Source organism: Trifolium pratense, linkage group LG5 (assembly GCF_020283565.1).
Source record: "Trifolium pratense cultivar HEN17-A07 linkage group LG5, ARS_RC_1.1, whole genome shotgun sequence".
In the NCBI taxonomy this organism is placed as follows: Eukaryota; Viridiplantae; Streptophyta; class Magnoliopsida; order Fabales; family Fabaceae; genus Trifolium; species Trifolium pratense.
The window spans coordinates 11931618-11944850 of NC_060063.1; the positions used below are offsets into that span (position 1 = coordinate 11931618).

Sequence of the window (13233 nt, forward strand, 5' to 3'; positions counted from 1 at the left end):
TGATATTGTTAGACTACTAAGATCTGACAAACTGAGAATTTGAAACAAAAAAAAATGATATTTAACAAACCCCCTTATTTCAAACAAAGATTAGGCACAACAGACATCAATTTTTATGCATTTAAAACATTTATTTTTCCAGCTTTGTAGTGTAGTTGCTAAAATCATTGATGATGATGATGATATCCCTCTGGTGTTTAGAATGACACACCAGGCAGCAATTGGTATTTCAATGGTATTGGCTATTGGTCAAATGGAGGATTCTCTACAGGACCTATGCACTTGTATTCTATCATTATTTTCCATGGCATTTGATTTTTTTTTCCGCTCTGTTTTAGTGAACATGATGTGGCGGCAGATGTTCATCTGGTTGAAGATAATGTAAGAGACCGAAATGAATCTTTCTCCAACAAGGGAAGTAAGCAGAGTAGTGCCAAAGCTGCTTCTCAAGACAGTTTGGCTTTAGCATCACAAGAGAAGCGTGGCCCAAGGAAACGAGGAAGACCTGCGGGCACAGGTATTAAAAAAATAAAAACAGACAGAAACCAGGCTCGAAGAGCACGATCGCAAATTGCGAAAAAACGTGCTAAAATAAGTGAATATGAATCAGATGAAAGTGATTCTCTTGATATAAGACCATATGAGAAAGAGGCTGACATTACAGAAGGAAGTCTTGATTTTCACAATGAACATTCGAAACCACATGAGACTGAGAAAACTCATAATGTCCAAGGTACTGAAGTGGTAGAAAGTTCTGAACGAAACAAGGGATTCGAGCTAGAGGATTTCAAGGACAACCAATATGAAAAGATGTTTGTTCCCGAAATTGAAATGAATGACGTGCGCAATGACCATAGTAGTCAGGGGACTGAGAAACTTGAAATTATGACTGATCCTGTGCAGGCAATGTTACTTGACATGATTCCTAGCCTTGCCATGAACAAAGTTGAGCAACCTACGAATCGTAATATTGAGGAAGAGAAACGCCAGGTTCAGGAAGAGAAATGTCATGTTGAGGAAGAGAAGCCACCAGAAATCTCCAACGAACAGCCTCCGACTACAAAGAAAAAGAAAGTTAGCTTAAAGGCCATCGCCGGTGGTCTGCTCAATGATTGGTAGATCATCATCATCATCTTATAGATTGATTATTACGTTATGAATATATGGCTCAAACGTTCATATTTAAACTAAGTTGTTCCAAATCTTAGGTCCAAGTTATTTTTTATTTGCTTGCAAATTTGATATCTGGTGTTTGTCTCTAGATGTAAGTGATTATATCCCTTTTTTTTGCTTGCTCTATCAATTAAAGTTTTTTTTTTTTTCTACGTACATTTATGTTCATTTATTTTTCACAGCTTCAATTGCCAAGTTTTTTTTTTTTTTTTTGGGTACAAAAATTGCCAAGTTTTTAATCAAGCATAATATTATTAAGATTATTCATGGCAAGGCCAGAGATATTACATGAACCTATTTAGAGTCTAGAGATAATATAAAGATTATTCATCTGTGTAATTATTTCAGTTGTTTATTATAGTTAATTTAAGTTTTCAAACGTGCTCTCTATTGTAATTGTACGATTCAGGTGTATAATGTTTCAACTGCACCATGAATCTCAATTGGGTCCTTGAACCTCACAACACTTTTTTTACAACAAAATTAGATTATAATATCCAATTGAAGATTTTTGAGCTCACATTTTTACCTGGATGTTGTACACGAGGTGAATATATGTGAATTTCATCTAAAAAATTAGCTGAAATTATGATTGTGTCTAATCACATATATGCATCCAACAATCTGAAAATTTTAGCAATTTAATAGTTTGATTCGTAAAACAGCAAGAATCGGAAAGAATAGTACATGGCAAAACAAGATAATACAGGACAGGACAAAACTGTACCGGAGAGATATAAGATTATAATATTTTTATATTCGAAAATAAAATGGGTATTTTTGTATTTTTTATAGTTGTACTATGAACAAAAAGTTGTCCCGTGGTTCATTGAGGGACAAAAAATCTTATTTTTGTCATGTCTCTTGCTACCTAATTTGTCCAGTCCCATAACCAGTTTCAAATCAAACCGGATATAACAAAAGTTGTCCTGTCCAGTTCCATATTTTTTAGCGGATCAAACGCATCCTAAAATACAACTTAAAATACCTATTTTCACATCCTGATAATACTATGTTAAATAGTTTTTTTTTTTTTTTTATAAGCATGTTAAATAGACATATTGATTTCATCCTAAAAGTTAATTAAAGGATGGGGAATTTCTTTGCCACCCCCTTAGCCTCTTGTGCCCCTAAATTTCAAAAAATATCATCCTTGAGTTCTAGAACTCAAATTCGAGCATTCTTTTACACTTAAAGTTTTAGAACTCCAACATCCTTGATACACGTTTGAAATTTAGGATTTTACATGTTTAAGTTCTAGAACTCGAGCAAGTTGTTCAAGTTCTAGAACTTAAGTAGCCAGTTCAGGTTCTATAACTTGAAACTTATTTTTATTGAAACAATTCTGATTTTTTAAGTTGTTTACGCTGCTTCAGATAGAGGTATCTCTTGTTGCCTTTCCTAATGTGAAGTCAGACATTGCACCTAGCTAAAGTTGTGATATCCGACTTCACATCATCCGGAGGATCCACAACTTTAAGTGCAATATTTAGATTCACCTTAGCGTCAGAGTTATGAAGAGCATCAATATCTAAATCAATGTAAACAACTTAAGAAATTAGGATTGTCTCATTAAACACAAGTTTCAAGTTGTAGATCCAAAATAGGCTGCTCGATCAAGTTCTAGAACTTGAACATGTAAAATCCTGAAATTTCATATATGTATTGGGGGCATTCGAGTTCTAAAACTCGAACTATATTTTGAAAAATGCAGAGGGTGCACACGCAATAAACTTAGGGTGTGGCAAAAAAAAATTCTCGAAATGATGTGGATATCCAATCACGGATTTGGATTCTCTGCATTCAAAAATCCTACATTCACCTCCATTTAGTTTATTTTTAAGGTCAATTTTATCATTATCACCTACCATACTATCTCTCTCCTAGCATTTCTACACTGAATGCAAGTGAATGTAAGTGAGTTTAGAATTTTTGAATGCAGAGAATCCAAATTCATCCAATCACATATATATACGTCCAACAACCTATGTAGCATGATATCAAAGCAATGTGAAAAATTTCTCGAGTAATCAGTCAATTTAGTCCCTAAACTATCACTCTCTCACCAATTCAGTCCCTAAACTATTAAAACCAACTAAAAGGTCCCTAAACTATTTTTCATCCATCAATTAGGTCCCTAAACTATTTTCCATCCATCAATTTAGTCCTCCGTTATCTTTTCCGTTAACTGTTCTTTAAAACCCTAAAATCCAAAAGCTACTTTTACGCTTATATCTCTCTTCTCGATCAACTCTCTCAACTCCATTAATTTAGTCCTCCGTCACCAACTCTTTTTCCTTCAACCCCCTTCAATTGCATCTTCGTATCTCTCTCTTCTCGATCAACTCTCTCAAATCATCTCAATCTGAAAACCCTAGCGCCACCTATACGCTCCAATTCCGATTGTCGTCGTTGTTTTAAGGTACGTTTTTCACTGTTTTTCGTTCTAACTTTTATAAATTTGTAAGGGTTTATTCTCACTTGTTAATTTTCATGAATGAAATTTGTGTTTTTTAGTACAATGAACCATGTTGTTTTAGCTTGAACCAAATTTGTTTTAGCGTGAACCATGTTGTTGTTGCTTCTTTTTTCGCTTATTCATGTTGCTGCTATTTTGAAGCTTTTGTATCTCTTATATTATTACCATCTATATTATTGTTTATGTTGCTTTGTGGTCCTAATTTGTTTAAGTATTATAGTGGTCCTAATTTGTTTCTTTTTTATGCAATTGCCTCTCTATAGTGGTCCTATTGTGGTCCCTGTTTTGTCTCCTCAATGTTTTCTCAATTTGTGCTCCTTGTTAATACTATACATTATATTATATTAGATGGCTGAAAGTGATGATGATACAAGTGATGGAGGAAGGTTCTCTTATCACTCAGAAGAACTTAGAGGGCCTATTAGTTCATCTGATGAAGAGAATGAATCAGTGAGAGTTATATATCCACAATTCAATGCTGAAGCTCAATTTGGGGAAGTTAGGTTAGCTGTAGAGATGGAGTTTGCAACTTTGGCTGAATTTAAAAAAGCTGTGAAAGACTATACCATCCATATTGGAAGACAAATCAAATGGATAAAGAATGACAAGGTAAGAGCAAGAGCAAAATGTGTGTTTGAGCATTGCAAATGGGAGATACTTTGTTCGCGTAGTAGTATAACAAATAGCTTTCAAATCAAGACTTTTGAAAATACAACTCACTCATGCCCAGGAACATTCACGAATAGTCAAGCTGATAGAAAGTGGGTTATTGAAATGATGCATGCTAGTTTTCTAGTAATGAAATTATGGTTTATGATTAATATTGTTCTTTAGTTAACTATGGATTGTGATTTAGTTAGTTCTTTTGATGGATAATGGATTTGTTGACTTATGTAATGAATTTGATGGATTATGGTTTAGTTGATTTATGTAATGAAGATTATGGTTTATGGTTTGAGAGAATGTAGCAAATAGGGAGTGGGTAATGTTGGAGTAAGCCCTAAGAGCCAATCTATTTTCATAGTATTTGCTTTAGGAGTTTGAATATAAATATGGCATTTCTTTATTATATTTGTAAGGTTGCAAAATAATGAAGTCCCTAGAATGGAAAGTCCGTTTAATAATTAAGTGTGACTTAATCATGAGATAATATTAAACATAAGGACACTATTCTTAAAGTATCCGTAGTCGAGCTTTAAGGTAAAGGGGATAACCTTAAAGCATAAAGACTATTATGAAGATAGACTGATGATCACATCTCATGGATCATGGGATAAGGAGTTATCAAGTCTTGACGTAGGTATAAATATTAGGAGTAATATTTATACTGGATTGACCCGCTATGAGAGTACTACATGCAAAGTTATGCAAAGTGTCATAAGTTACTCTCATGGTGATAATGGTGTAAACCGCCCTTAGACCTGAAACCACTTTGTACCCTAGATGTGGAGTCAAGTACTTTGTTGCTGATCTAACGTTGTCCGTAACAGGATAACCATAAAGGCAGTTGATGGGCACTTCACAAAGCATGCTGAGGGACAGTAGTGACCTAGATGGAATTTGCCAATCCTGCATAATAGGATAAATGTCATGGGCCCAATATTGAACTGGACAAAGATGACACCAAGTATGTTTTGTGTTCAATATAGACATAAAGGGCAAAGGGGTAATTATACACACTGATATTATCACAAGAGGTTATGTTTAGATCACATGTTAATTTCTCGTAACTTGAGTAGCAGTGATGTGTTGCTAGATACCGCTCACTGTTTATTGTAATAAATAGTGATTTATTATAATTGTCAATATTACGGAAACCTACAGGGTCACACACATAAGAACAATCTAGTGAGATTGGAACACCGTAAGGTACGGTGCACCTTGGAGAAATAAGGAAATATGATAAGGGTATTATGGTAATTAAAATGAGCATTACATCATATGGTATGATGTAGCAAGAAGGGGGTGCAAATATGTACTAGACATATTTACATGAGAATGGCGCCCACTATAGCCCATTTAGTTAAAAGGGCTTTAGTGTAATTTTGCCATGGCAAGTGGTTCTATAAATAGAACCCTTGTGGTAAGGAGAAATAGTTACACACTTTTGTTACTCATTCTCATGAGCCTTTGTTCTCTCCTCTCTTGAGAAACCCTAATCACCTTTCTAGAGTTTTTGTGAAAAACCCTAATCCTTATTTTGTGCCTCCTTTCTCCTAACCCTTCAAACCATTGGAGCTAGCACTCCATTGAAGGTTGTTGTTCGTGTGGACTGGCTAGAGGCGTTATACCTTTAACGCTTGTGATCAAATTCGTTGGTGACTTGGTGGTGACCTTGTTCGTGACGGTTCGAGGTTCTTGTTCGTGACCTTGTTCGTGATTCGAAGTGTTCGATAGTCGTTCGTGATTTAAAGGGAGTTTTCGAACCAAAAGGTAAAACTCTAAACACAATTCATGACCATTCGTAAGGATCACAAAAGGAAAATTTTAAAATTCCGCTGCTTTTATCGTATCAATTTTCCTTCAGTGGTATCAGAGCCACTTACGAAACCATGAATTGATGTTTGTTTAAATTCATGAATTCAGTTTTAATATGATTAAAACAGTTAATAAAAGATTAAAATCGAGTAATTAAAATTTGACGGTTGTTTGTGTATAAATTGGATGATTAACATTGAAACGGCTCCGGAATCCGACACTTGTATGGTGGAGCATGCGATATGTTTTGTATGGTGAAACAATGACATGTTGATCAATTGGATTGAATTTGGTCATAAGGAATTTTGACGGCATGAAAGGGTTGCACAAATGTTGTGTCATTAAAATTAGGATTTGCAAAACGTATCAAGTGTTGATGCGAAAAGTAGATGATAAATATATTTAATTTTGAAATCGTTTCAAAATTCTAGAAATATCTTTTAAAATTGTTTTAAAAGATAATATCATCAATTTTGGAAATATTTTATTCAAAAGGGTTTTGATTAAATAATTTTCCATATTTGACAAATATATATTTAATTATGAAATCGTTTCAAATCTCTAGAAATATCTTTTAAAATTGTTTTAAAAGATAATATTACCAATTTTGGAAATATTTTATTCAAAAAGGTTTTGATTAAATAATTTTCCATATTTGGAGAATTGTCAAAAGATTTAATTCTACTTTAAAATAATGTTATTTATTTTAGCAAATTTTGATTCGAAATATTTAATTGTGAATTAAATATTTGAATCAAACTTACCTGATTTGATCAATCGCCGGATTTAATTAATTATGAGACTTTAATAATAATAAAGTTTGTTTGTTATTATTATATTTGATGATCGGTTATGGCCTTAGTTTATTTATTTTATTGCATTTGGTTTTTAAATACGGCCTGCGTGTCGTGCCTTATCTCTATTCTCTATATTCTCTTCTCATCCACTCCCTCGTATGTAAAACGAGTATTCTTTTATATTATTATGTAATATTATGAAGAAGAAGAACAATGGAGGTCAACCTTGGAGATCATGCTTGGAGAAGTATAGATCGTTTTAGGTTAGATTAGGTTCTCTCATTGGCTTGGGAGAACAAATGCGCTATGGGCCATAACTGTTTCATTTTATTATATTATGTATGTTGATGCATGTTATGAATGGAGTGACGTCATTGTATGTAAGCCTTGGTAAGGTGAGATCAAATTAATTATAAAAGCCCTCAAAGGAATTAATATTAAGTTTTATTGCTTTCCAACGAATAGCGCCCTTCAAGATCAATATCGATCAATGTAGGTTTTGCCAACGCGAAGTGCATTGTCAATATTGATAAGTTGCGGTGAGGTAATTTATTTATCCGATCGCTATTTAATGGGTCTAACTTAACTAAAGAAAATATAATAAGATTATATGACTTTAGAAGCAAGTATTGGGTCATTCCATGTGATGGATTAGAATAAGTGTTATTCACCCAATAGAAAGGATATGAGAGTTGTATGAGATACAATTGGAAAGGAGTTTCCTACCTAAATAACTAAGTTTTGTGTAATCAGCCCAACGCTGACTTAAAACGAAGTGAAATATGGATCTCATTCTCACTAGAAAATCTTCCAACGGGATTTTCCGAATCAAATGTCGAGGGTCATTTGTTTTGAGTAAAATAGTGAGAGAGCGTATTTAATTAAAGACCAAATTAAATATGATTTAGTCATAATATCTTACATATCTTTGTAATTAGAATTTCGAAATACAATACATATTAAGTTGTCCTTATGAAGGACAAGATTTTCAGAAAGGAGTTTCTGTATTGGTACAAATTGAGAATTGTTCTCAAATGCGAGAAAACTATAAGTCTTGAACTATAAACTGTGAACAACCTACCATAACTAGATTGGAAAAGGGATACTTGTTAGAAGCATCAAGTTGACGTCTAGATATAGAATATATAATAAATGATGTGATCATTTAATCTCAAGTAAGATCCTTTTGAAAGAACTTTAGAGTATGATAAATTTCTCAATGGATCAAAAAGTTGGTCATAGGATCAATCTAACAAATTATAATGGAATAGATATAGACAAAATTGTTTTGAATATCTACCGGAATTTGTTGAGTTGAATGAGAATTAATTTGCACTATCAAAGATTTGAGATATAATATAAATAAGATTTATATTCCTCTTATTTGAATAGTACAAAATGGTTGTCAAAGTAGAACGGCTATGGTTAGACCATTAAATAAAAATGACGTAAATAGTTCTTGGAAGAGTCAAACCAAAAGTATGAAGTGAGACTTCAATAATGCACATATTGTTATAGAAAGTCAAAATTTCTATTTCTACATCAAAAGTATATAATACAAGATGTTGAATCTCAATTTTTCGAAAATAGAGATGCTTAAAGAATTAGAACATTGGCTATAATTTTAAGTCAACCCATATCTAGAATGAAAATTGTTTCATTGATAATGAGAGCTTATGCAATGACTTAAAATCGAGTTTGAAATGGAACACAATAATTGTTATTGAATTCCATCTAGTAATAGAAGTAGCAATTGTATATCTTGTATTGACAATATATGAATTGTAGCCTTAAATGATAAGACAAGTAATGGTCCTATCATTTAAGCAAAGTTTTCTATACTATTACTCCAAGTCAAGTAATGGACTAGGGTTCCATGGTCTTGATAGGGTTATCTATAACAATCGTGATAAGAGCCAAATATGATTTGGACCTTAAATATATCAAGAGCATTGTTGTTTAGTACAAATATTCGATGTGTCAATAAAATAACGCATGACCTATTTGAACAATATACATGAGATGTATGTCGACCACTAAACATATTTTGTATATTGAGTTTATTTTACTTCATTAACATTGATGATTAAAATCATTAGATGTTGGTAGGTGTATGACACCAATTAGAAATCTTTGAATTTGTCAAAGAAATTCAACAATGAAGAAAATAGAACTCGACAAAAGTATTTAAGTTATATGAATGAGTCATATCAGTAAATACTTAATTAAAAGACTATAATAACTATTTTATCACATCATGTTTGACATGATTTAAGGATAGTTTAATTATATATTGACTCTTTCTATAAATCTCTTTACTTATAATTAATCTTCACCCACAATTAGTTCCCTTTTAAAATGATCATAAAGACACCATATGCGATATGGAGGTAAGAGTACCAAGTTTGTCTTTATGAGAATTTTGGATTAAAATTTATTAGATAAATCTAATTCCAAATGAATGAATGAATAAGTGGAAATATCCTAAAGAAAGGGATATTGGTCCTATATCACTCTTAAGGACAAAAGGTTGTTTTGTTGCTAGGTTTGAAACATTCCTCTAGTGGGAGTGTGTCTCTAAAAGAGACAGTGGGAGTGATATAGAACTTGAATAAATTCAAGTACCACAAAACATATTTATTTAAAAGGGAATGCAAACCGGTTCCTCAAGGTTGTTGAAGAACCATTGTTTTAAAGTTGCACAAATCCAAGATAAGTCTAACATATCACATATGGCTACAATGTATGGTTTTATCATGACTCAGCAATGTGATATGATTCTCATGGAAGATGAGTCTTTGACTTTCTAAAAGGTCGTAAGACGATCTAGATTATGAGAAGTGGCTAAATGCCATGAAATCTCATACAGAATCCATATACACTAACCTTATGTAGATAATGGTTATGTCTTCAAGATGAGTAAGACTCATACGATGAAAGTGAGTATTCTTTTTGAACACTGATATGGATGGTATTAAGAATACCTTATAATATTTGATTGCTTCTGCTAAATGTTGTACTACATGTTTTGGTAGATGGATAACAAAGTTGCATTCCTTAATTGGAATGACCTCATATATATGTGTTGGACATATACCTAAGGGTTTTGTTGATCCAAATGATGCTAGAAAGGTATATAACTTGTAGCTATCTAATTTTGATTAGATAGAGTTCTCAGAAAATTAAATTATTGTTTGTTCCTTTTATGAAGTTTTATGAAAACAAATTAACAAGGACAAACCTATCTAACTTTGATTAGATCGAATAAATTTGAATATTTGTTCCTTTTGAAAGTTTTGTGGAAAACAAATGAAGGACAAATATAAATCTTGTGCATACAAAGTTTTAGTGGGAGTGATAATATCTGATATCATATTAATCATCAAGACATTTTTCTTATACATGTGAGACATGACTAGGAAAATAACTCTTGATGAAACACTTAGGCAAGAATTCCTAAAGAGTTAGGAATAACCTATGTACCAAAATTGAAATTAGTGTTTGACACTAACTTACCTTCAAGAATATCCCTAAGGACCTTAAAGGAACTAAGGCCTATTTCTTGAAATAGATAGGTATGGGAAGGATCATTATAAGGAAGTTATAATGAAGGAAGTTTCCATACCAATGTATTGTATATCATGGCTGAATACAAGCATTGAAAGCTATAAGATAAGCTTCGTAATATGTTTGTTTCAGTTAAATAAGTTGAGTATTTAAGATTGGATCGTTTGGCTCATGATTGAGCTAAAGATATGTTTCCGGTGTTACAAGTCACATTAATCACATTAGTGATGGTAATAGTTTAATCTTGCAAGAACACTTGAAAATAGATCTCACCGACGATTCATGAATATACTTAGACACTTATATATTTCGATAGAGATCGAAATAGAACGTTGGAAGATACGTAAGATACCAACATAGGAAATAGTTCCTTATCCACTAACAAAGCCTCTTGCGCAGTTGAAGCGTGATGGGCATACTAAGTCTATAGGTATTAAGAGAAACCTAGATTGGCTTTAGTGCTAGTGGGAGATTGTTGGAGTAAGCCCTAAGAGCCAATCTATTTTCATAGTATTTGCTTTAGGAGTTTGAATATAAATATGGCATTTCTTTATTATATTTGTAAGGTTGCAAAATAATGAAGTCCCTAGAATAGAAAGTCCGTTTAATAATTAAGTGTGACTTAATCATGAGATAATATTAAACATAAGGACACTATTCTTAAAGTATCCGTAGTCGAGCTTTAAGGTAAAGGGGATAACCTTAAAGCATAAAGACTATTATGAAGATAGACTGATGATCACATCTCATGGATCATGGGATAAGGAGTTATCAAGTCTTGACGTAGGTATAAATATTAGGAGTAATATTTATACTGGATTGACCCGCTATGAGAGTACTACATGCAAAGTTATGCAAAGTGTCATAAGTTACTCTCATGGTGATAATGGTGTAAACCGCCCTTAGACCTGAAACCACTTTGTACCCTAGATGTGGAGTCAAGTACTTTGTTGCTGATCTAACGTTGTCCGTAACAGGATAACCATAAAGGCAGTTGATGGGCACTTCACAAAGCATGCTGAGGGACAGTAGTGACCTAGATGGAATTTGCCAATCCTGCATAATAGGATAAATGTCATGGGCCCAATATTGAACTGGACAAAGATGACACCAAGTATGTTTTGTGTTCAATATAGACATAAAGGGCAAAGGGGTAATTATACACACTGATATTATCACAAGAGGTTATGTTTAGATCACATGTTAATTTCTCGTAACTTGAGTAGCAGTGATGTGTTGCTAGATACCGCTCACTGTTTATTGTAATAAATAGTGATTTATTATAATTGTCAATATTACGGAAACCTACAGGGTCACACACATAAGAACAATCTAGTGAGATTGGAACACCGTAAGGTACGGTGCACCTTGGAGAAATAAGGAAATATGATAAGGGTATTATGGTAATTAAAATGAGCATTACATCATATGGTATGATGTAGCAAGAAGGGGGTGCAAATATGTACTAGACATATTTACATGAGAATGACGCCCACTATAGCCCATTTAGTTAAAAGGGCTTTAGTGTAATTTTGCCATGGCAAGTGGTTCTATAAATAGAACCCTTGTGGTAAGGAGAAATAGTTACACACTTTTGTTACTCATTCTCATGAGCCTTTGTTCTCTCCTCTCTTGAGAAACCCTAATCACCTTTCTAGAGTTTTTGTGAAAAACCCTAATCCTTATTTTGTGCCTCCTTTCTCCTAACCCTTCAAACCATTGGAGCTAGCACTCCATTGAAGGTTGTTCGTGTGGACTGGCTAGAGGCGTTATACCTTTAACGCTTGTGATCAAATTCGTTGGTGACTTGGTGGTGACCTTGTTCGTGACGGTTCGAGGTTATTGTTCGTGACCTTGTTCGTGATTCGAAGTGTTCGATAGCCGTTCGTGATTTAAAGGGAGTTTTCGAACCAAAAGGTAAAACTCTAAACACAATTCATGACCATTCGTAAGGATCACAAAAGGAAAATTTTAAAATTCCGCTGCTTTTATCGTATCAATTTTCCTTCAGGTGATTGGTTAGGCTGTACTGAGGAACATTTTCTTTTTTTATCAGGCTACTGGCCTTACCTTGCTTTCCTAATTGTTATCGTTTAAGGAGCTTGCTTCATTTCGTTTGCCTTATTTTTTCTGTTTCGTGAAATTTCTTCTATAAGAATGTAACAGAGAATCGATCCTCTGGTTGTATTTTCCTCTTTTGGCTTATAGCTTGGGGCTAAAGAGGATTTGTCCTTGACTGGGCGCATTACTTTTTTCATTTATCTATTGATCTAGCTCCTTTCAGTAATACAATTTCTTCTTCAAGATAAGAACTAGTAGTAGAATCATGAGACATAAATATTTCAAATGTTTGTGTCTGCTCTTATGTGTTACAGTTGCTTTTTCAGTGTTGTTTAGCAGTAATGAATTATGTTAAAAATGAATTTGATTTAACAGTATGGTTTAGAGACTATTTGTTTTAGCAGTAATTTGATTTAGCAGTAATGATTTAACAGTGTTGTTACTATTTTGTTGTTTTTTAAGATAGTTTAGGGAATAAATTGAAGTATTTTTTATAGTTTAGGGACTACTAACAGTCACTTAACGGAAAAGTTAACCGAGGGACTAAATTGAAGGATGTGAATATAGTTTAGGGACCTTTTAGTTGGTTTTAATAGTTTAGGGACTAAATTGAAGGATGTGAATATAGTTTAGGGACCTTTTAGTTGGTTTTAATAGTTTAGGGACTAAGTTGGTGAG

At 33.1% G+C, this 13233-nt stretch overlaps 1 protein-coding gene across 2 annotated transcripts in view; it reads left to right on the plus strand.

The window, feature by feature from the left end:
* Window positions 1–1383, plus strand: part of LOC123884548 (DNA ligase 4) — a 31720-nt gene extending 30337 nt beyond the window's left edge. The window contains exon 27 of one of the 2 annotated variants that reach the window (XM_045933662.1): window positions 339–1326. In XM_045933662.1, the coding sequence (XP_045789618.1) occupies window positions 339–1119 (781 nt within the window). In that variant the 3' untranslated portion in view covers window positions 1120–1326. Of the gene's footprint in view, window positions 1–338 lie in introns of both variants that reach the window. The other variant, XM_045933663.1, reaches the window with a different exon arrangement.
* Window positions 1384–13233: the final 11850 nt, after the last annotated feature.